At 42.8% G+C, this 27,585-nt stretch overlaps 1 protein-coding gene across 2 annotated transcripts in view; it reads right to left on the bottom strand.

Moving 5' to 3' along the window:
* The window catches only part of LRIG2 (leucine rich repeats and immunoglobulin like domains 2), a 61,969-nt gene extending 34,671 nt beyond the window's left edge, over positions 1-27,298 (bottom strand). The window contains exon 1 of one of the 2 annotated variants that reach the window (XM_084853475.1): positions 26,939-27,298. In XM_084853475.1, coding sequence (XP_084709601.1) covers positions 26,939-27,153 — 215 coding nt within the window. In that variant the 5' untranslated portion in view covers positions 27,154-27,298. The remainder of the gene's footprint in view (positions 1-26,938) is intronic. The other variant, XM_084853474.1, reaches the window with a different exon arrangement.
* Between the last annotated feature and the right edge of the window lie 287 nt (positions 27,299-27,585).

Genomic DNA, 27,585 nt, shown 5'->3' with positions numbered 1-27,585 from the left:
ATACTAGAATTTCACTGATAACTCCAAGAGTGACTTAAATTTTATAGTGCCTTTCTTTTAAGATGCAATATTTATTCTTTGCTAAAATGGAGATGCTACACCAACAGTAGTTCTTCATTCAAGGTGACAAACAAAAGAGCAAATATAACTCCATATTTCAGATTTTTCAAAATGTATTTTCTGATCTGAGCAATCAAAACAGAAGAGACTCCAGGAGCTATTACAAATTTTCAGATATAATAAGACTGTTACTACAAAGTGGCTGAGCGGACAATCAAATGGCACTCCATATTTCATTGACAAGAATATATGTAAACATTTATTTCCTCAAAATCATTTATCCTATTACTCTTTCTGCCAAATTCTGGGATGACCAACTTCATATTCTGAGTTATATAGTATTCCAAACATATGCCCTAGCACTATTTTCCCAGCAACATTTTCACGAGCAGAAGTAACTTCAAGTAGACATTCCAAAGAACATTCTGCTATATGTGCTGCAACAGCAACGTACATCAGTCTAATTCAGACATCAAGTACTTGCCTGCAGGCCCTCTTCCATTTTCAACTTTGAATATATTATTGGAAACTGCTTCACCCAAAAGACAAAAGAAGATGGACACTGAAATCCTTGGGGAAGTAGAGACCCTACAAAGGGATGTATATTATTTAGTATTCAGAACCAAAAAGAACAGCACCTTGTTAGACAAAGCTATAACTAACTGGTCAGGAACAAATTGATATGCATATTCAAGCAGATGGAATTTCCCTCCACTTTTCAAACATGTCAGAGCTTCCAGAAGTCATTACAAGACAAGCACAAGAACTTCCAGTCAGCTCACATGGAAACAAAAGCTGGATGAGTTTTGCAGGTTAATTTTTCTTTAATCAAGCAATCCATCTGAAGTGCACTTCCACTTTGTCATTAGTTACAACCAGTTACAGTTTCATGATGTGAATCTGGCAAACAAGAGCCAATTTATCAGCTGAGGCACTTGGCATGAAAGGTTATTTATCCTGGAAAGGGGTCGGGGGGGATATCAAGAGCTGATTACCAGATCAAGCAGATGTTCATTACATGTCTGTGCTATGATAAATAGCAGTTAAAGCTATATAGAAAAGGGTACTGTTGCATTTATGAAAGTCTACTTACATCTCTCAACAGCAAATGGGCAACCATGGGTATTTCATGAAAAGTTGCAAAATAAATATAAACAAGCAAGCAAATTACAATTAGGAAATTACTTTAAAGAGAATGCCTCTTCCTTGTCATAAACAGGTTTTAATATATAATTTCTGTATAGTACATAGAAATCAAACCATGAACAGGCTTTAATATATAATTTCTATATACCATATAGAACAAAAGGAAAGGGGTTCAAATTTTGTTACTGTCTAATGGAAATGTAAAATTGTGCATGAAGTCATAACAGTACTTTACACTTGAAGGGATAACACATCCTGTTTAAGTTTCTGGATAAGCTCTGATACAACCTAGCTGTCCCAGGCATAATTCTTTCTCTCTTCCAAAAGGTACTCCTAATATAGGGCTTGGCTCCTAAGATAAGTGAAAAAAGTTCACACAATGAAAGTTGCCCATCCTCTCCTTTACCTCACACCCATCAAAAAGCCTCTCTGGATGGTCGGGGGGGGGGGGGGCTCTCCAGTACGGAGACAATTCAGCAGGTGAAGGAGGAAGGAGCGGATGAGAAAATTTCCTTCAATGAACTTATTGAACTTATTTAAGGATGCACAAACTTGTCCCCATAGTGACCAAATCTCCTTTTAGGATATTAGAATGTGTTTCTATGAATATGCCTAATAATAACATCCTTCTCTTCACTTTTCCAATACCATAATGTCATTAGAATATTTATGGAAAAAATAAATGCTAGGTGCAGCAGAGGAAAAGGAAATAGGCTTATCACCATCAAAAATGGAGTATGTATTCTAGTCTACAGGGATTCAACTGTAGTAAGCAATGAATTATTAAAATACCAGTATCATGAAGTCAGATGTCCTGTTAATGTGCTGTTCAGTACCATGAAACAGTAAATAATTCAGTGTAGGTATGCAGAATCACAGCATGTTCTTGAGGTTTGCTCTGAAACTTAAAAAAAAAGTAGTACTGGAATGTGCATTATCTTTCTTTCTCGACAGTCAAAACCAAGATGGAACTTAAAATCACCATTAATCTTCAAATATTAGGTTAGCGCACTTGAAGCTCTAATTGCACATTAATGGTTGAGTTAAAAATGTTTGCAGAGGCACCTACAAGAATATGCTGCAACACACTGCATTAGCAAACAGCAAAGTGAGGTTTTTATTTTCACATTCCTTCTTTGGCTTTTAGTTGCCACAGAAGCTGTCCTTTCCTTCTGCGTCATGCTTCACGCTAAGCAAAGAGCACTCCAGATGACTAGGGACTTCGTCACACTAGAATGTGTCTCTGAAGCAATGAAGGAAAAACATCAGCTCCGCAGTGCCAGATTAATATTACTGTGAATGCAGATTGTTTCAGAAGGAAGCAGCAGAAAAGGAGCTCTCTCTCCTGCACACGCACGCGCACACACACCTTTAGGTTCAGCTTTACAGCTCAAAAGACCTAGCAAAGACTCAAATTAGCTTTATAGGAAATCTGGAGACTTGAAAAGCTTCCACAGAAGCCAAAACACATCTCTACTCTACCATTACCACTAAAAGTAAAAAGAAAAAGGTTTAAGCTCCCTATCGTACTTGATCAGCACCCTTCCAAAAACCACAACCTATTTTAGTGTAAAAAGGAATCAAGGATTGTCTCTATAGGGAAATTCAAACTGCCTTGCCAATTCCCTTCTGTCAGCATCCTCTAGACCAGATTAATGGGTACAGCTGCCTGATGTCAAAAGTCTACTCTTTCAAGGTCACACTGACACAATAGGTTTCTAATATTAACAGTCAGTGTCAGCAAAGAATCCTGTCTGATGTATAGTATTAGTTCATCATTTCCAGACTGATACCAGTGTTCCAAGACAGAGATAGCTGTAGTTGCCACAGAGATATTATTTAACCGCAAATGGGGCAGGACTTTCAGATAATCTTATTAAGGAGCAGTTTGCACTATGAACAAGTCTGAGAAAGCCCGTTACACAGCATTAATTACATAGTCCAATTGTTTACAATTTGCTTGCATAAAGCTCTTCATCTGGATAACTGTGCTTTCTTGGCTCTGACAAATGTATGAGAAAGGCAGGCCTTGTACCTTAGAGTGGAATCACTTTCATCCACCTAGGGATTTGTGTGTTACCACAGGAACAAAATGTAGTTTCAGCTGACACTACAGCCAAGTATGCTCTGTGGCAAATTCTTCAATATCAGTACCTGCCATGTATCTAACATCACAGAATTATCTGAACGATTTCTTTTCTTTCTTTTTTTTGGTGTTCCTAGGAAGTTTACCTGTTTCCTATATCTAACTTTGCAGATACTACTTACTAGATATTTGTTCTACCTAAGCACATTTTATTTTGATACTGGACTTGTTTCAAGCAGTGGTCTTAAGCAGCAATGAAAGAGGCTGTTAGAAATGGTCCCCTTGCTTGTCTCTCATGGCCTACTACACAGCCTGAAGCTTTGCTTGTGTCAGCTGTTAGGGCAAAACTATCCCCACAGGGAGTTCCAACTTGCTACTTTCCTTTGCCATGAATGATTAATACTTCAGCCCTGATGAAATACCAGCCTAGGGTGTCTTTCAACACTGCGCCAAAAAATCTGCCAAAAAAGCTCCTAGGATTCTGTTCTGCAAGTTATGAACTAATGGGCAGAGATGACATGGGCAAACACAGCACTTATGCTCTTGATCACCTTGTGGGACATCTGGCATCTAATTCTTGTCTAGTTTAGAGAAGAATTATAAAATAGGAAACCTAGTTTATACCGTTCAGCTGAACAGTAAGACAATTTTGCATAACGTAACTTGCTATTTGCTACTATGGTCAACATAAAGAAGAGTGCCCACACCTAGCACACACTAATCGGGTTCGCACAATCACTGCAGCCCATGGTGGGTTATTTAAATGACCACCACAGTGGCCTGTGTTCCATGCCGGCAGCCACTGTCATCTGAACCCAGGCAGCAGGAGTTTCTGGAAGGGGAAACAACTGTTATTTGAGGGCTGCTTTCCCCTCCAACAACCCCTGCCACCCTAAACTTACACATACCCTAGAAGAGATCTGAAAGGTTTGTTAAGTGTTAGAAATGTCTAAAGAGTAAAGCATTATTTGTGTGCTGAAAACAAAACTCGTCTCAGCTTTGTTTTCTTTACTGTCTTTCTATTGTTTATCACAGGGAGCAAATGCATCAAATGCTATGCATCACTTAGCACATTATAAGTGGGAAGGAAGGTCTAACTTGATACCAAGAATTTTACAGTACAAGTCAAACACTGCATTTCTTCTGAAGCTACCTTTTACATTCTCATACTTTTGCAGCAAGGATGATTCCAAATGATAAAATGTCTGAGATACAAACAGTTTTGGTCGTGTCTGGACACTTAGAAATTAATGATAGATCACTGCCTTGTTGTGGTGAAGGGGCTTGCGTAACTCAGTGAAGCCATAAGCTATGCCGTGCAGGGCCACCCAAGACGGACAGGTCATGGCAGAGAGTTCTGACAAAATGTGGTCCTCTGGAGAAGGAAATGGCAAACCACTCCAGTATTCTTGCCAAGAAAACCCCATGGAACGTATCACAAGGCTAAAAGATATGACGCCGGAAGATGAGCCCCTCAGGTCGGAAGGTGTCCAATATGCTACTGGGGAAGAGCAGAGGGTATTTCCAAGTAGCGCCAGAAAGAGTGAAGCGGCTGGGCCAAAGCCGAAAGGACACTCAGCTGTGGATGTGTCTGGTGGTGAAAAGAAAATCCGATGCTGTAAAGAACAATATTGTTTAGGAACCTGGAATGTGAGATCAATGAATCAAGGTAAGCTGGAGGTGGTCAAACATGAGATGGCAAGATTGAACATTGACATCTTGGGGATCAGCGAACTAAAATGGACAGGCATGGGCGAATTTAATTTAAGTGACCATCATATCTACTATTGTGGGCAAGAATCCCTTAGAAGAAATGGAGTAGCACTCATAGTCAACAAAAGGGTGGGAAAAACAGTACTGGGGTACAATCTTAAAAACGATAGAATGATCTCAGTACGAATCCAAGGCAAACCATTCAACATCACAGTAATTCAAGTCTATGCCCCAACCACTGAGGCCGAAGAAGCTGAGGTTGATCGGTTCTATGAAGACCTACAACACCTTCTAGAACTAACACCAAAAAAAGATGTCCTCTTCATCATAGGGGATTGGAATGCTAAAGTAGGAAGTCAAGAAATCACCGGGATAACAGGCAGGCATGGCCTTGGTGTACAAAATGAAGCAGGACAAAAGCTAATAGAGTTTTGCCAAGAGAACATGCTGATCATAGCAAACACTCTTTTCCAACAGCACAAGAGGCGACTCTACACATGGACGTCACCAGATGGTCAATATCGAAATCAGATTGATTATGTCCTTTGCAGCCAAAGATGGAGAAGCTCCATACAGTCAGTAAAAACAAGACCTGGAGCTGACTGTGGCTCAGATCATGAGCTGCTTCTTGCAAATTTCGGCTTAAATTGAAGAACATCGGGAAAACCACTAAACCGTTCAGGTATGACCTAAATCATATCCCTGATGAATATACAGTGGAGGTGAGGAATAGATTTCAGGGATTAGACCTGATAGACAGAGTGCCTGAGGAACTATGGACGCAGGTCCGTAACATTGTTCAGGAGGCAGCAACGAAATCCGTCCCAAAGAAAAAGAAATGCAAGAAAGCCAAGTGGCTGTCTGATGAGGCTTTACAAGTAGCTCACGAAAGAAGGGAAGCGAAAAGCAAGGGAGAAAGGGGAAGATATACCCAACTGAATGCAGAGTTCCAGAGAATAGCAAGGAGAGACAAGAAGGCCTTCTTAAATGAACAATGCAAAGAAATCAAGGAAAACAACAGAATGGGAAAGACTAGAGATCTCTTCAAGAAAATCAGAGATCTCAAGGGAACGTTTTGTGCAAAGACGGGCATGATAAAGGACAAAGAAGGCAGGGACCTAACAGAAGCAGATGAGATTAAGAAGAGGTGGCAAGAATACACAGAAGAACTATACAGGAAAGATCTGAATGTCCCTGATAGCCATGATAGTGCGGTCACTGAACTTGAGCCGAACATCCTAGAGAGTGAAGTCAAGTGGGCCTTAGGAAGCATTACTAACAACAAAGCTAGCGGAGATGACAGTATTCCAGCCGAGCTATTTAAAATCCTAAAAGATGATGCTGTTAAAGTGCTGCATTCAATATGCCAACAAATCTGGAACACTCAACAGTGGCCACAAGACTGGAAAAGGTCAGTTTACATTCCAATTCCAAAGAAGGGCAACGCCAAAGAGTGTTCAAACTACCCCACAATTGCGCTCATTTCACATGCCAGCAAGGTGATGCTCAAAATCCTACAAGCTAGGCTTCAGCAGTATGCGAACCGAGAACTACCGGAAGTACAAGCTGGGTTTAGAAGAGGCAGAGGAACTAGAGATCAAATCGCCAACATTTGCTGCATCATGGAGAAAGCAAGAGAATTCCAGAAAAACGTCTATTTCTGCTTCATTGACTACGCTAAAGCCTTTGATTGTGTGGATCACAACAAACTCTGGCAAATTCTTAAAGTGATGGGAGTACCAGACCACCTTACCTGTCTCCTGAGAAACCTGTACGAGGGTCAAGAAGCAACAGTAAGAACCAGACATGGAACAACCGAGTGGTTCAAAATTGGGAAAGGAGTACGACAAGGCTGCATATTGTTACCCTGCTTATTTAACTTATATGCAGAGTACATCATGAGAAATGCCAGGTTGGATGAATCAGAGGTCGGAATTAAGATTGCCGGGAGAATTATCAACAATCTCCGATATGCAGACAATACCACCCTAATGGCAGAAAGCGAAGAGGATCTCAAGAGCCTCTTGTTGAGGGTGAAAGAGGAGAGTGCAAAAGCTGGTTTGAAACTCAACATTAAAATAACTAAGATCATGTCATCTGGCCCTATCACTTCCTGGCATATAGAAGGGGAAGAAATGGAAGCAGTGACAGATTTTACTTTCTTGGGCTCCAAGATCACCGCAGATGGTGACCGTAGCCATGAAATTAAAAGACGCTTGCTCCTTGGGAGGAAAGCTATGGCAAACCTAGACAGCATAGTAAGAAGCAGAGACATCACCTTGCCGACAAAGGTCCGTCTAATCAAAGCTATGGTTTTCCCAGTAGTAATGTATGGCTGTGAGAGCTGGACTATAAGGAAGGCTGAGCGCCGAAGAATTGATGCTTTCGAACTGTGGTGATGGAGAAGACTCTTACGAGTCCCCTGGACTGCAAGGAGGTCAAATCAGTCCATCCTAAAGGAAATCAACCCTGACTGCTCATTGGAAGGACAGATAATGAAGCTGAAGCTCCAATATTTTGGCCACCTAATGCGAAGAGAAAACTCCCTGGAAAAGACCCTGATGCTGGGAAAGACTGAAGGCAAAAGGAGAAGGGGACAGCAGAGGATGAGATGGCTAGATAGCATCACGGATGCAATGAATATGAACTTGAGCACGCTCCGGGAGAGAGCGCAGGACAGGAAGGCCTGGCGTGCTATGGTCCATGGGGTCACGAAGAGTCGGACACAACTGAACGACTGAACAACAACAAACCTAGTCTGGTTAGAGAATTGTTTCTGAATATGCCACACTTAACTTAGATGATGCTAATAAGCAGTTATAAAGCAATTAAGAAGAATTCTCCTTTTGTCAATTCAGTATTAAGACTGACCCAGACTACCTGCTTAGTAACACAAAAACTAATGCAAGGGAATCTTGCTTAAACCTCTGTCGAGAGAAAAAAAATATTGTCTCAATCCAGTGGGTGGGGGTGGGGGGTGTCGTGTCAAATGTGCCTCAAGAAAAGAACAAAAATAAAACACTCAGAGGAGTGGTAAGTGTGACAACATTTAATTTTTTTATGACTTTGAGAACTTTTCTTTTTCAGTAAAACAATATTGTTTCAAAGAGGTCACTGGGATCAATAATTCCCCACAACATAAAGTACACATACCTATAAGAATAGTTTTTGAAATATGCCATTTAATACACATATAATGTAATTATAAAAGTTAGAGAAGTATAACTGTTATAGCTCCTTATGATGTACTTGACACCTCTCAAGCTCACTGATGCACAGCACTGTTGTAACATACTTCTGTATGTGCTCCCTGCGCTCCCCCTCCCCCCATCCCCAACATTAAGATTTGATTATCAGGCCTTGTTCCAATTCCAAAAGGAATTCTCCCTTCTGAGATCAGGCTGCTATGCTCCTTTTTCCTTCATTGTGCCTGTTCTGTGTGATTTTACCTGACCTGACAATTCTGGAGCTTTGCCACTCTGCCATTTTAAGTCTGCTTTTTTCCTTGGATTTTGTAATTGTTGATTTTTGTTGCAAATAGTTGTTTTTCATGTTTTAAATTTTTTGTTAAGTGTTTTGCAAACCATCACTATCAAAATGTTGTATTTTATTGTATTTTAAATAACAATGCAGTAACCATGAGTTGTGAGTTACATGTAAGAAGAAATTTCATAGAACTTGCAACAATAGTACACACTACTCAAACAACATATAAACAATTATCACATTTCACAACTGCATGAGCTAGACAGACAAAACTGTTCATGAAGCAGATTGTTGCTGTGATGTTTGCTCATTATGCTGCCCACAGAGATAACTCGGGCAACATAACTTCTTTGGGTTTTTATTTTCCCTTTTTACTCTATCTTTCCACTCAAAGGGGTTTAAAGTGGTTTCCACTAAGGGACCCAGGAACTCTCCTGCCTCTGACGGTGGTGGAACTGAGAGAAGGGCCTCTATCCAAGGATCTTAAAGCCCATGCAGGCTCATATGGGAGCATATGGTCTTTCAAACAGGCTGGTTCCAAGTTGTACAGGGCTCATAACAGAACTTTAAATTGTGCACAGAAATGGACCAGTAGTCAGTGAAGCTGTTGTAACAAGGGAATCACATGCTCCCTAGAATCGGCCATGGTCAACAATCTGGCCGCAGCATTCTGGACCAACTGAAGTTTCAAAATAGTTTTCAAAGGCAGCCTCATGTAGCGGACATTACCGTAGTCCAAACAGGATGTAACTAAGGCCTGTGTTACTGTGGCCCAATCTGACATCTCCAGGAATGGGTGCAGTTGATGCCATTTTTGGTGGAAAGGCAGTAATAAATACATAAATTTAGCCTTAGTTATGCAAACACACTCCAGGGCATCACCAAAATCAGCCAATCAGATTTAGGGCTAAATCATGGAGTACACCCAAAGTGTGAACCTGAGTTTTCAAGGGGAATGTAACTCCATCCAACACAGGTTGAATCTCTATTCTCTAACCTACCTTTCGACTGACCAGGAGCAATTCTGTCTGATCTGGATTACTGACACCATACACTTATCTAGAACTTCAACAGCTTTCTTGGATTTGGATAGAAAGGAGAGATAAAGAGCTGGGTGTCATCAGCATAATGATCGCATTGTACCTCAAAACTCTAGACAACCTCCCACAGTAGTTCATGTATATGTTAAATAGCACGGGGGACAAGATGGGCTCCTGAGTGACACCATAAGCCTCCAACAACACCTTCAAGAAGAATTAGAACCACTTTAAAACAGGGACTCCAAACCCACCTGGACAGGTGTTCTGGAAAGATACCATGGTCAATGGTATCAAAAGTCGCTGAGGAGTCCAGCAGAACCAACAGGAACACACTTGCCCTGTCCAGTTCCTGGCATAGCAGTCCCATAACCAGGCCTGAAGGGAGACTGAAATGGATCCAGATAACATGCCTCATTCAGAAACCCCTAGAGCTGAGATGCCACCACATGTGCCACCACATTGCCCAACGATGGAATACTGGGGACTGGCTGGAAATTTTCCAATACGGTGAGGTTCAGGCAGGACTTTTGTAACAAAGGTCTCATTGCCACTTTCTTTAGGCATGACGGAATCACACTTGTTGTAGAGAGGCATTCACCACTACCCTAACCCGCTCGGCCCTGGCTGCTTTTATCAGCCAAGAAGGCAATGGTCAAACACACATGTAGAAGACTTCACCTCTTTAAAGATCCTGTCCATATCCTCAGGCATGACAATTTGGAAAGTATCCATTATAACTGGACAAGCAGAGGCCAAAGTTACATCCAGTGGAATCTATATAAACTATGGCATCCAAGTCAGCATGGATACAACTAAGATGTGCTTCTCAGCGTAACTTTCTTGTGTCCTATGTATAAGAACAAGTTAGTCTTGAAAGCATCTCCCATTTTCAGTCACTAATCCCTCTTCTCCTGCCTCCTGCTTTACACGCCCCCTTTTTTCTGCCAGGAAGGCAAGCTCATGCAGTAGCTAGTACAGCTGGTTGGGCTGTGTCAAGCAGGGAAACACAGCAAACCACTGTGGCAGCTGCCAGTCTTAGCATGCTCTCACACGCTCCTCTGGCCCCAACTCAGTCAAAGGAAAGCTGCAGTTGCTGCCACTTGCCATGCTTGCTCTGTTCTGCCAGGAGAAAGTATGCAAATGCAGCAGCAAGTGCTTCCAGACGGAGAAACATGGCAGACCACAGAGGCTGCTGCTTATCTCCTCTCTGCCCTCAGCACACACAGTAGAAGAAAGATGGCAAGATACCATGCACTGGTGCCGTCTCTCTGTCTGTGCCTGGATACCATTTTTAGTTACCCAAATTATAAGGCCAGACAAAAAAACAAACCAACTTAAATGAATATCATTGGTGTTATTAGACTGTGTGTGTAACACACTGATCAAAGATTATAACTATGATTAGAAAGACTAATATGCCATCAGTGTAGCCTCCCTTCAATGGCGATTCACGAATTTTCCCCTACTGGACTCATTCACAAGTTAAGTTTTTCTGCCTTGGAAGAGCAGCATCTTGGAAGACTGGAAGATTACCAAACTCTGTTAACATAAAGTTTGTTAAGATCAGTTTAAGTTTACTTTACATTTAGCCAGCAATGCTCATTTGAAAAAGCCTTCTGTCTGGTATGTACAAGAATTATATCTGTATGACTCTAGTATGACAAAGACACAGAACTGAAGGCCAGATTACACAGACAGGAGTGGGCTCAACAGCTCCTATTACAAAGTATGGAGGCTGAAGTTTGCAAGACTGCTGAAGGCGACATTAAACCTGTCTCCCTCAAGAAACTGGGAACACCAGGGGGAGGATACAGGTTTAGAATACACATATTTACTTTTATCCATAAGTGACCAGCTGCCATTCATTCTTATGGGGAAAACCCACCCAGAGAGCTTCAGCTACTGGGCAGTATAGAAATGTAATAAATAAATAATAAAAAGCTACAATCGAAGACCCTGTTGTAGCAGTGATGGTGGGAAATCCTGCTGCACAACTCTGGGTGGCCTGGTTTCCACTCAGAGGAACCCTAAGAGGGCCATAATACACAGATATGCAGAAGGGAACTGAAGGAGAAGAAAATAATTTGGCTCTGTGCATGTGTGCAGACCTACTGACTTCCCCGTATCTCCCACACTAACTTCCCCCAACAACTCACTCATGCTTTAAACAGAGTGTAACACTTTGCCCTATTCCAACCTGGAAGGGCAAAGACTCCCGCCATAGGCCCCAAGTTTCATTCTGAGCAGAGGTGGAGAGAATAAGATGCTGTAGTAGCAGTAGCTTCTACGGCCAGTGGCTGTTGGACCTATAAGCAGTAGGCCATGCCCTTTTCAGGGTGGACACTGAGCCCATAGAATCCCAGAGTAGTTCTGATTCTGAGGAAGAGCAGTCGCTCCTGGGAGAGGAGCGCGCTCCTATTTCCCAGGACCAACAGCTGACGGAGATTCCTCCCACCAACATTCCTAGTTTAGTTAGCAGTCCAGGGAGTGACCAAGCACAGATAGCAGACTTGGTGGACGCGCAACGCAGACGCAGAGAGCGGCGCCAGATGGAGGGCGCGGAAAGGAGGCGAAGTGCCAGGTTGGCGCGCAAACAACGGCTGCGCCCAGAGGCTCCAAGGGAAAAGGGGAGGGACTCTCCCTAGTCCTTAAGTTCAGGGGTCTGCCAGTAATTCCCTTTCAAACGGGGACCAACTGTTCCAACTTAGGGCATAGCTACTGTGCTGCTCAGATCTAGTTGCAATCAGTATAGTTGTTAAGTTGTAAAAGAAGAATAAATCTTTGAAAGAAATTCCTTTGTCTGTGTCTGGACTTGGCTACTGGTTTAGACAGAGAGAGACCTCCAAGGAGCCCTTGACAGCCCTTAACACCCTGTCCCTGGAAGGATGTGGGGAGAGGAAAGGCCCAGGGATGTTTTGGAAAGGTAAAGATGTCAGGGCTCTCTGCCCCCATCCCTCTAGCGAATTTACTAGGCATTTAACTTGTCATCTTCCAAATCAACTGTTAAGCCTGGCTCAGGAAACAATGGGCAGAATAAACACTTTTACATTAGCAGGGCTACCTTTTTAAGACAGCTAACTGAAATATTTTGCATGCAGAGGATCAATTCCTGAGATCTCCAGGTAGGGCTGGGAAAGACCCCTGCCCTGTCAGAGTAGATTATACTCAGGTAGAGGGACCAATAGCCTAACTCAAGATAAGGCAGTTTCATATGTAACTGCTAAGCTTTCTATAATGGAGAGAGAAAGAAAAGGCTCGGTGGTGTGGGGGTTTCTCTTGCACTTTTTTTTTCTGTCATACTATCCCTGCCACCTCTTTCTTTGTTTCAGATCAGTTATTAAATCAACAAATGAAGGAGGAGGGAGAATTTCCTCAGTTTAGGATTAAGCAATTGCAAAATTGTAAACTGCCTGTAGCGTTTATGGTCAGGACTGACATTACGAATGTTTTAAAACTTAATTAAGTTTTATGCAGGTGACTCTTAAAGGACAAGATGAACATTTGGCTATACTAGTAAGAACTATTTACTGTCAAGGTGTGAAGTAATTTCATCCCAGACAACTCATACGTTTTGAGAGTTCTTGCCCATCTCCACACTTCACATTAATTAATTTGGGGAAGTTGACACAAATGCAACCTAAATGTTATGAGTGTTGTGTCACTGTGCTCATATTTGCCCAGCTTAGGTGCTAACGGCCTCTGTTCTTGGGCAGATCTGACCTGGCCCTGGTGACACACACATTCCAATTACTGGAATGTGCTCTACACATTTGTTAGAAGAATGCTTAGAGGTAAGGCGGGCACTGTAGGCTCCTGAGGGAGTTGGCAACCCAAAAGGGTGTCACATTGAGAAATTCTTGCTGATGCCAAGGTGGGAAAAGTGACAGCGACGTGATCGTGCTTAATGATTCTGCTAGTCATGCACACAAGGTCAAATCTAACAATACCACCTTAAGCAGGACTACAAATATTCAATAGACTTAAGATAAGCAACATGCTAATGTAATAATGTATATACTTGCCAGCCTGAAGTGATTTCCTGATGCATGAATAAACCAATATCCAGGTATGTACTGAAAACCTTCCACTGTTAACAAAAAACCTACTCCTTAAATAGCTGTAGGCTCAGCACCCTCTTTGTTCAGCACCCATCTCAACATCACCCTCATTTTTTACATTTGGGACAGCTCTGGAAAGGAGTTGTCTCAATCCCTTTGTTTCCAAATGGAACAGCTATTGAGGACATCTGGGAGTCACCTGTTTCTAGGGCATTCTTTTGTTCTTTTGAAATTTTTGTTAAAACAGTGTAAGAGGTCCAAGCACTCAGCTTCCTTGGTCGGTTCCAGGCTGCTGAAATCACTCAAAGCCTGGCCACAACAGTCAGGCTCCTCTTCCCTGAAATCTCCAGTGCCAGCTCACTAGATTGCTTCCCTTTGTAGCTGTTGGACCAGTACCATCTGGGTCCACGCTACTGTAAAGCAACTTGTTTCCTTGCCACCCCACTGTCAGAAGGAGTACCACCTGCTTGTCTGGCTGCTTAGCTTCTTTCTAAAAACAGACAGTTTTCCTTCAACCACTGAGACCCAGGAGTTTCAATACGCCCCAAACTTCAGCTACAGGAACCAGTCACGCAGACTGAGTGAGAAGTATCTTCACAATTCTACCCTATCTTCAGGAGGTTCTTGTACAAATGGTAGCCTCCTACTCTGCACCCTCTTTTCTATGGGTGTGTGAGTGCACTAGTTCTAGCTGGTTTGGGACTGTATTTGGTCGAAGCCCCACCCAACTAGTGCAACCTTCCCTGGTCACTTAGTGAGAAGGACTGCACCCAGGACCCCTTTTGTTTGCCCCCCCCCCATGTTTTCTCTTTAGCTCCACCTATGTTGGACAGATCCTCTTGCAGATTTGGCCAAACTGTGGTCCTTTGGAAAAAGCACACAATGTGCTATCAATAAGAGTGAATGTGTTCTGAGCTCTAGGTAATCTCCTTCCCCATCCCCTTTTGTTACTATGACTGCAGATCAGGCCTAGCCTGGTCATGCCGCCCTTTGCTAGGACACTCCTCCCTCAAAATCTTTACACTTTTACAAGCTCACCCCCAAACCTTTCTTTTTCCTTCCCAAGAGGAGGGAGTCCGACTTACATAATATCCACCTCTTGATCTCTTCACCCTCACTGGCCTGTCCTACACTAGCCCAGACTGTTCACTGTTGTCCACAACCTAGCTTTATGCAATGGAGCCCTCTGATTCAGCCTTCAAGAAAATGAAGCTAATTTTCCCCACAATCTGGTTCTTTCTGCATCCACTGAAGGTTCTTCCAAGTTGATGTATGTGTTGCTTGTTTTGATTCATGAACACTCTACCAAACTAATTCCCCTGATTAATGAATGCACATTTTAAATTCTTGATTATGTTGAATACATTTCCCTGTTCTTGAAAAAGCTAGTATATCTGTGTGAGTCACTGGGGTTCTCCTGCCAGATGTCTGATTGCCAAAATTAAAAGGCCCCTTAATGAATGCTTATCTTGAGAACATGTACAGGCTTATACACATGTCTAGAGGAACACATTCGGTAACACATTGGAACCACCTTTGAAGAGTCTCCAGAAACTTCTCTTGGACCAGAATGTAGCAGCAAGGATACTAGTACATACTAACATAAGAAGAGCAATGCTGAATCAGACCAAGGGTCCATCTAGTCCAGCATTCTGTTCACACAATGACCAACCAGCTGTTGACCAGGAACCCACAAGCAGGACATGAGTGCAAAAGCACCCTCCCACCCATGTTTCCCAACAACTGGTGTACATAGGCTCACTGCCTCTGATACTGGGTGGCGCATAGCCATCAAGACTAGTAGCCACTAATAGCCTTTTCCTCCAGGAATTTGTCCAACCCCCTTTTAAAGCCAGCCAAATTGGTGGCCATCACTACATAGTAGCGAATTCCATAGTTTAACTGTGCGCTGTGTGAAGAAGCACTTTCTTTTATCTGTCCTGAATCTCCCATCAATCAGCTTCATGGGATGACCCCGGGTTCTAGTATTTTGAGAGAAGGAGAAATGTGTCTCCCTATCCACATTCTCCCCACTGTGCATAACTTTGTACACCTCTATCAAGTCTCCCCTTACCCTCCTTTTTTCCAGGCTAAACAATCCCAGCTGTTGTAACCTTCTCTCATAGGGGAGATGCTCCAGCCCCTTGATCATTATAGTTGCCCTTTTCTGCACTTTTTCCAGCTCTACTATATCTTTTTTTTAGGTGTGGTGACCAGAACTGTACACAGTATTCCAAGTGTGGTTGCACCATAGATTTGTATAAGGGCAGTATGATATTGGCAGTTTTATTCTCAATTCCTTTCCTAATTATGCCTAACATGGAGTTTGCCTTTTTTACAGTGGCCACACACTGGGTTGACATTTTCATTGAGCTGTCCATAACAACCCCAAGATCTCTTTCCTGGTTGGTCACCGCTAGCTCAGATCCCATCAGGCTATACTTGAATTTGAGATTTTTTGCCCCAACATGCATCCCTTTACACTTGCTTACATTGAACTGCATTTGTTATTTAGATGCCCATTCTCCCAGTTTGGAGAGATCCTTTTGGAGCTCTTCACAATCCCTTTTTGTTTTAACCACCCTAAATAATTTGTTGTCATATGCAAACTTGGCCACTTCACTACTTGCTCCTAATTCCAGATCATTTATGAACAGACTGAAAAGCACTGGTCCTAATACAGATTGCTGTGGGACCTCTCTATTGATTTCCCTCCAATGGGAGAATTTGCCACTTATTCCTACTCTCTGCTTTCTGTTCTTTAACCAGTTACTGATTCATAAGAGGACCTGGCCTCTTATTCCACGACTGCTAAGTTTGCTCAGGAGTCTTTGGTGAAGGACTTTGTCAAAAGCCTTTTGGAAGTCCAAGTAAACAATGTCTACCGGATCATTCCTGTGTACATGTTTACTGACTCTCTCAAAGAACTCTAAAAGGTTAGTGGGATAGGACTTGCATTTCTGGAAGCTGTGTTGATTCTTTTTCAGCAGGGCTTGTCCTTTATTTTATCTTTAATAGTTTTATCTTTAATAATGCCTTCAACCAATTTACCTGGAACAGATGTTAAGTTAACCAGCCTGCAATTTCCTGGATCCCTTTTTGAAAACTGGTGTTACATTGGGCATCTTCCAGTCCTCTGGTATAGAGGCTGATCTTAGGGACATGCTACATATTTTGGTTAGAAGATCAGCAATTTCATATTTGAGTTCTTTGACAACTCTAGGATGGATACTATTTGGGCCCAGTGATTTATTTGCTTTCAGTTTATCAATAAGGTTGAGAATGTCATCTTTTGTCACCACTATTTGCCTCAGACTCCCTTCCTGAAAACATCAGTTCAGGCACAGGTATGTGTCCTATATCTTCTGCAATGAAGACAGATTAAAAGAATTCATTCAGCTTCTCTGCAATCTCCTTGTCCTCCTTCAGTGCTCCTTTAACTCCATTGTCATCCAGTGGTCCAACTGCCTCCCTAGCTGTTTTTCTGCTTCTGATATATTTAAAGAATTCTTTATTGTTGGCCTTGATATTGGTAGCGTTATGCTCTTCAAAATGTTTTTTTGTTTTTGTTTTGCATCTCTTATTGTCTGCTTGCATCGCCTTTGTGCACACTTGTGCTGTCTTTTGTTTTCCTCACTTGGGCAAGACTTCCATTTCCATGAGAGGAAACTCTCATTTCTCTAATAGCTCCCTTAATGCTTAATGTTAACCAGCATGGTTAACGAGCACCATATCCTCTTGGACTTGGTGCTACTTTTCCTAACCCATGGTATACATTTCAGCTGGCCTTCTATTACTGTGGTTTTGAGTAATCTCCAAGCATTTTGAAGGGATTTCATCCTCTTGACTCCCCCCTTTTAGTTTCCTTTTCACCAGTTCCCTCATTTAAGAGACGTTTCCTCTTTTGAAGTCAAATGTGACTGTGTTGGACTTACGGGGCAATTTTGCACTTAAATATGTTTAAATCTGATTAGCACTGTGGCCACTGTTTCCAATTGGTTCAACAACATTTGCATCTCGTACTAGGTCCTGGATGACACCATTTAGGATTAAATCCAAGATCACCTTCACTCTGGTCGGTTTCATGACAACCTGTTCTAGGGCACAATTGTTTAGGGCACTGAGAAATTTAACCTCTTTGTCGTGAGTGGAATATGCATTTATACATTCAATGTGGGGGTAATTGAAGTCACCCATTATTAGAACATTTCCTTGTTTGGAGAACTGCCTGATTTTGTTTTCCATCTCAAGGTCACTCTCAGCGTTCTGGTCTGGGGAACAACAGCATGTTCCTAGCACTAAATTAGTTTTGGAGCCGGGTATTGTCACCTACAGCACTTCTGTGTAAGAGCCTATCCCTTTTAGGTGTTCTAGTCTGCTTGACACTATGCCCTCTTTGACATACAGGGCAACACCTCCTCGAGTACGCCCTTCCCTGTCCTTCCTACAAAATATATATCCAGAGATGACCATATCCCACTGGTTCTCTCCGTTCCACCAGGTTTCTGTAATGCCCACTACATCAAAGTTCTCCTTTAAAACTAAGCACTTGAACTCTCCCATTTTGGCTTGGAGGCATCTAGCATTTGCATAGAAACCCCTACACACAGTGTCCCTCCCCAGATGTCTCTGGCATGTTCATCTTTTGCTATGGGACGCTGGCCCCTTTGATTGGCTATTATGTTCTACCATGTACTCCTGGCCTATTTCCTCCCCTTCTACATTTGGGCAATCAAAAACATTTTCATCTTCATCCCTTTGGGATGATTTTACCCGAACTGGATGCTTCCCAGCTCCTGTCAGCTTTCCCCCAGAATTTAGTTAAAAGCTACTCTGCTGCCCTTTTTATGTTTAGCACCAGCAGTCTGGTTCCATTTTGGTTCAAGTGGAGTCTGTCCCTCTTGTACGGGCCCAGTTTATCCCAAAATGTTCCCCAGTGCCTAACAAATCTGAATCCCTCCTCCCTAAACCAGTGTCTCATCCACACATTGAGATAAAGGTTGGCACAGAGAGGAAGGCCAGGATCTCTTCTTGATCATCCCAGAGTGCAGGACACGGAATAACAGGCTCAAGTTACAGGAAGCCAGATTCTTCCTGACCGTTAAGAGTAATACGGCAGTGGAACCAATTACCTAGGAAGATAGTGGGCTCTCCCACACTGGAGGCATTCAAGATGAATCTGGACAGCCATCTGTCAGGGATGCTTTGACTTGGATTCCTGCATTGAGCAGGGGGTTGGACTTGATGGTCTTGTAGGCCCCTTCCAACCCTATGATTCTATGACTCCTCAGCTTCGCCTGTCTAGCTGGCCCTGCATGTGGAACAGGTAGCATTTCAGAAAAAGCCACCTTGGTGGTCCTTGATTTCAACCTCCTACTTAGCAACCTAAATTTGGCTTCCAAGATCTCACAACTACATTTTCCCACATTGCTGGTACCAACATGGATCATGTCCACTGACTCCATCCCAGCACTACTAGGCTATCTAGACATCGCGTGATATCCGCAACCTTTGCACCAGGCAAGCAATTCACCATGCGGTCTACACACCCAGCACAAACCCAGCTGTCTATGTGTCTAACGATCAAACCTCCACTACCACAAGCCCCCCTCCTCCTAGAGGCACATCCTTGGTACGAGAGAGTGTTTATTTGTCTTCTGAGGAATGAGTCCCTTCTAAGACATAATTTCCCTCTTCCTCAAAATGATACCCTCCGTCCTTGAGACCTGCATTCTCCGTGACAGCAGAGGAGCTGTCACACTGAGAGTGAGACACAGCTAATAAGTCCCCGAAGGTCTCATCCACCAACCTCTCTGCCTCTCTAGGTCAGCAACCTTGGCCTCAAGGGAACAAACTTGTTCCCTGAGAGCCAGGAGCACATTACACCAAGCACACACCCACAACTTCTGTCCAGCAGGCAGATAGTTGTACATGTGGCATTCAGTGCAATACACTGGATAGCCCCTGCTGGCTTCCTACCTTGATAATTGTTTTTTTTATTTGGGTGAGTTTTCCCTAGAAAACTTAAGTTGTTTACTATGACAAGGTGGGGAAATTATTTATATTTAGTTATTTACAGTTACTTACTGTGAGTACAGAATAGGGAGGAAAGAGCTGACTGCCCTGGCTACCTTGCCCTGTTGCTAAACTCACACAGTTGCTTAACTTGCTTGCCCATGTGAGCATGTTATACGTATTTTACACTAGCTGCACTGGTTGCCAATTCACTTCTGGACACAATTCAGAGTATTGGCAAATAACTTTAAAGCCCTAAATAATTTGGACTCATGATACTCGATGAACCATCACTCCCATACCAGCCTGCCACTCCTTAAGATCCACTGATCTTAGATGTCTGAATGGTGGCCAAGGAACAACTACTTTGGACGTTGGAGAGGGCCTTCTCTGTGGCTGTGCCTAGATTGTGGGACTCTCTACCTTGGAGATCTCTTTTGCCCTGTCTTTCCTTTCTTTTCTGTCTCACAAGGTCTCTTCAGCCATCTCTTTCCTTGCTTTTCTCTACCTCGCTTATTTATTTATTTTAATTCCGGCAGATGCTTGACCTGCTGGGTTTAGGATTCCTTTGTGGCTGCCTCTCTGTTTTGTAGGTTGGCTTATTTTATTATTTATTAAATGCCTCATAAATAAATTTCTTTAGGCATACAATTTAAAACATAATGATTATACAGAAAATACTAATAAAACCCCATGGAAAATAATTAATTTTAAACTAATAAATCTACTACACTTCTTTTTACATTGTTTACTTCTGTTGGTGTTAATAGTTTAGTTTCTACCAGATGTTATTGTTTTTTAAACAGTTGTAAGCCACCTGAGCACTGCAAATACACTGGAAGAATGGAACATAAATATTTTTAATAAACATTTCCACATCGTATAGCTTCCACAAGTTAACTGTATGATGTGCACAACAATTTGGCTGGCCTTGGTAGCCATTAAAAGTTTCTGTCATGATGAATCTGCACCCCATGGTAACATTGGGGAGGGACAGAGTCTTGTCTCTGACATTATGCTAAGCTGACATCATGCTCTGAGCACCCCAGAAACACAATGTGGCTGCAGGAACAGCCCCATTTCCACCTCCCTAGCTTAAAGGTCAGATGAAGAACAAGGGGGTGAGGTAGGGTATTTACCATAATGAACAAATTTGTCAGCCCCTGGATGTGCAAAACAGTACTTTCTTTGTCTCTTCTGAAAATGCTGCTGCTCATTTTATAAGTGTATAAATGGTCTGGAGTGAAACATCTCTGTCCTGTTTCTCCATATCATCAATACATTAGCAAACTTCTATAATGCCCTCCCCCCACGCATTCATCTTGGCCACAAACACATTAGTCCTTTGTAGTAGGAAAGGTCCTCCAATCCTTGGATCATTTTGGTTGCCATTTAGTAGCTGTGGTATTTGTTTTGAAATGGGGCAACCAGAACTATACACAATATTTATTTATTTATTTAAAACCTTTCCCCCTAGTCTTCAGCCAAAAAAGGCTCCCCGAGCAGCCTACATGCACTCAGTAAAACAACATTCCCTGACTGCAAGATCACAGTCTAAGGATACATGACACACAAGGAAAAAAGGATGTGAAGGGAAGAGAAAAAAATGAAATATGGCTGCACTATAGTTTTACTTAAGAGAATTATGACACTGACAGTTTTACTTTAAAAACAGTTCATTTTTCATCCCAAATTGAATTTACGTATCTCACTGCTACTATGTGAGGCTGTAAACCTACACACACTAACCTGCAAATTTGTTCCATTGTTAATTAGTGATGTCAGAGGAATCCATTTGGGGGGTGGAGCTCAGCAAGCTTTCACCATAGTAAACCCCTCTCATCCTCCCACCGCCACGCCACTGTTCCCTCTCTCCCTGCTACCATCAGCCCCTAGCCTGGGGAGCCCATCATCTTACCTTTCTGATGCACGGGGGCTCTCCAGGCTGGTGGCTAATAAGGGCAGGAAGATAGCGAAGGCTGCATAGTGGCAGGGCAAGAAGTTCTCCCCCACCCCGCCGTGAACCCCATTTCCACAAATTACACTTGTAATTTACAGTGTACAGTTGTACTTTGCACAAATTGTGGAAGTAACTTGCACAAATTACAGCTGTAATTTGCAGAAATGTTATTTACAGCGGGGTTTACAGTGGGGGAACCCCCCCCCCCAATAAAGTTCTTGGATTTGGGGAACAGATCCCTGGCTCGGATCACAAAGGCAAGCCGAGCCGGGGAGAGGGGAGGTTCTGTTGGGCCCTAAAATGGCTGGATTTAGCCATGACAGACATCCCTATTGTTAACTAGTTCAGAAGTTGAAACCCATGAATGTCTGAACCATGACTTAAAAAAAAAAAAAATCATTCACGGTATTGTTTTTAAAGATGCTAAGGTATACCGTGAAATACAGTAATCCGCCAGCTATTGAAAATGAGGTATCATTGAACAAGCATGTTCAGATATGAAACAGTTTTTTTATTTTAAAAAATGAATCAAGAATCAGAGGATCTCAGAGCATCCATATAACAACTGAACAACAGGTTTCAATGATATATACAAATGTACACTAAAACAAAAGATTAGATACAGAAACAGAAACAAGTCAAAACTATTTAACAATTGAAATTGGTATATTCTAAAGAGTACAGGTATTCAAGATGTGATCTCTCTAAAAAGTTTCAAAGATGTGAAAAAAGTTTCACCTATTCACATAGGTGACTTTTCAGCTCACATCCTAGTAAAACCACCATGCAAATAAAAATAGCTACGTCCTTGTGAGTATTACAACACATGCAGCCTAATCTAGGCATGTTTACCCTGAGGTAAATCCTGATTTGTTCAACAGGGCACCCTTTGAGTGAAATGCATTGGTAGAATATCACTTTAAATGATAAGTGGTATCAATTTAATGAGACTACCTCATTCCCCAAGTATCAGATTACATGTATCACAGCATCTTTTCTGGAGGTATAGTCTTAAACCACTTATTTCCACCTATGGGCTGTTTAGTATATAGTCTTACACAACAGAACAAAGTCTCAAATTCATTACACAATTTGAAAAGCTAGATGCCACATGACGTACCTCCCTTATCTTGATTAAATAAAGCCCATGCTTAGTGGCATTTTCTGAGAGTGGGAACCATTAGCAATGATGGCACTTTCCTAAAGCTTTAAAAGCCAACACATTTTTTTCAATTAAAGTTAAAAGAGCAGCTAGCAGCTGTTCAACAGATTTACTCAAGCAAGCAGCAAAAAATCTCTCTCATACTGTGCACTTCTGGCTCCAATCCTACACACTCTTTCATAGGAGCAATTTCCACTGAACTCAGCAAGGTTTTCTTCAAGTAAACATGCATAGGATCATGGGGCAAGATATCCTATTCAGAAGTATCAATAAATGGTAGATTTAGATTAGACTGCACTAAATGATCACATACATTTCATAGTCATTATCTTTATTGGAGTGTAATTAGGGCTTAAACTTTTTCTTTCTTTTTTTTTGCACTTAGGACATTTCTACAAAAGGAAATTAAATATTGTTAGAAAAGACAATGTTACAGATCTTTTATTTAGAGGGACACATTCGTCTGCTGCAAGGAAACACAACAAATTGTCTTGTGCATACACACAGGTATAGAGGAGAAAAATTATAAACAGTGGGTCCAAAAGGGCATGAAATGCAACAGATCTTTGACATTTCTATGCAAATAATATACATCTGAACTTGTATACATTTGAGCTTTGCACAGAAATGTCACAGACCCCATTGTTTACAATTTTCTCTCTCTTTACTCATGTGTGTATATATCATCTGCCAACTGAGGAGAACACTTCATGCATCTTGACAAAGCAAGCTCAAGTCTACAAAACCTTTTGCCAGATTAAATCTGTTACTCTTTAAAGTGCCACAAGACTTTTTAAAGGCTACTTTAGTCCACCCTCTGCTGTCTTGTCCAAGTTTATAGAGACATGACAAAAATCACAGCGCCCTGGCTTGAGTAATATGTCCAGGATACCTGAAGTCACTTAATTAGCAATTGCCTTCCTCAGTGGCAGTAGAAGTAACACTATTAGGAAGCAGGTTAAGTACTCTCATAATTGAAGTACTTGGCATTAAGCCAACGAGGAAAGGTCAGAATCAGCCCTAGGCTCATGACCAATGACTAGAGAATATCATCTGACACAGAATCAACAACTACCCTGCAGAAAGGATTCTAATACTGACAGCTTACTTTCACGATAGATTTGAAACATAATACAAATATGTAAATCTGCACACCCTACCCTGTTGTACTCATCTCTTGTATGTAATTTGGAAACACTAGTTATTCCATGTATTCAACAATTGGATAGCACAGCATAGGATTCCTTTAGCCATCCACATGGCTTCTTTATAACACAAATGCGCCCACCAAATCCTCCCCATGTAAGACAACACTACAATCCTAGACATCTTTAACAGCCATTCCCCTCCACAAAGAACACTGGGAATTGTAGTTCTAAGAAGAGGGGGCAAGGAGTCTTCTTACAGACAAATGTGTAATACCTGCACCAAACTACAACCTCAGGGATTCGTTGGAGGAGGTCATGACAGCTAAACTGACATAAAACTGAACCATACAAGTTTGCAGTATAGACGGACACTCTGAAAAGGAACGAAGTCAAATATTTCTATGAGGAACTGTCCTAAGATTTGCCTTTCAGAAACCAAAAGCCACACTCTTAAAAAGGTTGAACTAAGAATCACAGAAATGGAAGGACCCAATGAACAACGCATATATATATACAGCTCAAGACACTTTACCAAAAATTTTAGAAGGAAAGAAGAAATCATAATACAGACTGATAGCTTTCTCTAAGACATCCCACATCTAAAATGCCACTAACTAATATCTGTCCAAATATTTTCAGTGAGCCAACTAACAGGCAAAAGGAACATATCTGAAAAGGTCAATGATATAGTGGTCTACTCAGTGGAGAATACCACAGTAGCTATCTAGTCCCCTCTCCAGCTTCAGTGGCTGCTAGCCACGCTGGATTATTTATTTATTTCATTTCATTTCTATACAGCCCAATAGCCGAAGCTCTCTGGGCGGTTCACAAAAATTAAATCCAAGCAACACACAATAAAACAATTTAAAATATTCAGAACATTAAAACCACAATATATCAATATATACAATTTGATCCACAATGGATCAAACCGAAGGGCTACCTAGTCTAGCATACTGTTCCCACAGTGGCCAACCAGACACCTATGAGACACCAGAGCAATAGCCTTCTCTCACACTACTCCCTAGAAACTGTATTCAGAGGCATGCTGCCTCTGATCCTGGAGTTAGCATATAGCCATCATGGCTAGTAGCCACTGAAAGCATTATCCTCCATGAATCCATCTAAGCCCTTTTAAAGCCATCTAAAGTTGGTAACCTTCATCACAACTTGAGGATGTGAACTGCAAAACCACATGCTGTGCAAAGAAGTACTTCCTCTTGTATGTCCTAAATCTCTCACCATTTAGCTTCATTGGATGAGTCCAGGTTCTAGTATTTGTGAGAAACAGAGAAAACTCTTTGCCCACTTTCTCCAAGGCATACATAATTTTATACATGTATATCATGTTCCCCCCTCATTTCTTAAAAAAGAAAAAAGAAAAAAAAGCAACAAACATTGTAACTATCCTCGTTGGGGAGTTGCTCCAGCCCCTAATTATTTTGGCAGCTTTTTTCTGTACCTTTTCCAGCTCTACAATATCCTTTTTAAGGTTTGCTGACCAGAACTGTACACAGTATTCCAAATGTGGTTGCACCACAGATTTGTATAGAGGCCTTATAATACTGACTTTATTTTCAATCCCTTTCCTAATGATCCTCAATGTGGAATTCACCTTTTTCACAGCTGTCACATACTGTGGACTGATGTTTTCACTGAGTTACCCACCATGACTCCAAGACTAACTCCTGGTCAGTCTCCACCAGTACAAACTCCAACAGTGTTTATGTACAGTTACTTCCAGAGTGGTAGTCATGTTAGTCTGTCACAACTTAAAGACTAAAAGAATTATTATGGCATGAACTTTCATGGACTGCAGACCACCTGGTCCATGAAAGCTAATAATAAATCTGTTAGTCTTTCAGGTGCCGCAAGGCTCTTCCTTTTATGTGAAGTTAGGGGGTTTTTTGCTCCAGTGTACAGCACTTACACTGAATGACATTTGCCCATTCCCCCAGTTCGGACAGACCCTTTTGGAGGTGATCATAATTTTTGTTTTTACTACCCTGAATAATTTGGTTACATCTACAAATTTGGTCACATCGTTGTCAACCACTATCTCCAGATCATCAACAAACAAGTTAAAAATCACTGGTTTGGGGGACCAGACTTCTTACTTCCCTCCATTGTGAAAACTATCCATTTATTCCTACTCTCTGCTTCCTGTTCTTTATCCAGCTACTGATCAAATAAGCATAATACAGAATTTCTCAGGGCACACATAGACACCCCTTGATGACACTGCAAGCATTTCCCTGTCTGGCAGCCTTGAAATACATCACCTTAAAGTAACATTGATGGATATACCCCTTACCATGGATGCTTGGCCAATATGCAAAACTTTACAGAAAGTGCTCTTAGTTTTAGAATATTTTTAATCCAGCAAAAGTAAACAGAACATACCACTGATTCACCAAGGCCAGTTTCAGACAATCAATGCCATCCCCTGCCCACCTGCTGACTGTTATATGGACTGTGGAAGGCCTTGAGCCATATAACTTTGTTTATATAGACCAACTGCAACGAGGTTGTGTGAAAGGTTCCAAGGAGTTATAGATGACACAACACAAATCGGCAGGCAAACTATTTTGCTGCATGCTTGAAGTAGATCCAGCACCGTCTGGAACCCTTCGAACAAGGGAGTCGCACATGACCCCCACCGTCTGGTGAACACAACAATCAACTGACTAACTGAAGAGTCAGAGGAGAGCTCTTCAGAGGAAGAGAAGAGGGCATCCAAACGGCTCCCATTGTTTTGAGATATTGTGACCCGGCACCGTCAGCAGAAGCACTGAGGGTCCATATGATCATCTATCTCGGCCTTCCCTTCAGCGTCAACATATAGAACCTCACCACTCACTTTTCGCCCCCAGCCCAGGCTACAAAACCCCCAGGTAGACCCTTTCCCCTCCATGATCGTAAAGAACAACAACTCTGCCACTGGGGGAGTGTGAGCACCACCTGCCGTGTCGACGGGGCGGAGACCCCCCCCACCTCCCCTGATACAGCCAGCCAGGTGAAGCCTCACAGCCCCGCTGTGGAGACAGTCGTGAGCGGTACTCACAGCGCGGTGGTGCTGGGAGGCCACGGCGAGAGCAGGCCCGGTTCCAAACTCCGGCCGGGCAGACGGAGGCGGCTACAGTCCAACGCTCCTCGCCGGCAAGAGCAAGGCGAGGAGGCGGCGCACGGCTCCCCAGCCGCCCCCTGTAGCAGCAGCAGCAACAGCAGCGGCGGAGGCATTGGCGGCGCCCCCCGGCCAGGCCCCGAGCTCCGCCGCATCCTTCCTCCGTCCTCGCTCGCTCCCGTCCCGAAGGCCCAGACAGGCCGCGCCGCTACCAGCTCGGCCGCATACGCACCCCGCCCGCCTCCGCGCAGACCGTGCCCAGGTGGAGGAGGCAGCTCGCGCCTGGCTGATTTCTGCGCACGCGCGCCAGGGCGGAGCGGCTCGTCGCGAGGGGCCTTCGGAGGAGGGCGGGGCCGCAGAGGCGCCTCTGGCGGCCAGTGAGGGGCGGGCGGAGGGACCTGCACGTCGTCGACTGGGCCGCTGTGAGGGGGCGAGGAGCGGGGCGGAGCTTGCTGAGCTTTCCTCGGCCTAGTGCCTTCCCGAGGTTTGGGGGTACAACGCCCAGCATTCCTGGACATTGGCCATGCTGGCTGGGGCTGATGGGAGTTGAAGTCCAACATTATCTGGAGGGCCCCGCCATGCTGGAG

This window comes from Heloderma suspectum, chromosome 4 (genome assembly GCF_057233095.1).
Source record: "Heloderma suspectum isolate Gila_16-S chromosome 4, 16-S_ref, whole genome shotgun sequence".
Taxonomy (NCBI): Eukaryota; Metazoa; Chordata; class Lepidosauria; order Squamata; family Helodermatidae; genus Heloderma; species Heloderma suspectum.
The sequence above is the reverse complement of the archived record's forward strand: the minus strand, read 5'-3'. Positions and strand labels throughout refer to the sequence as shown.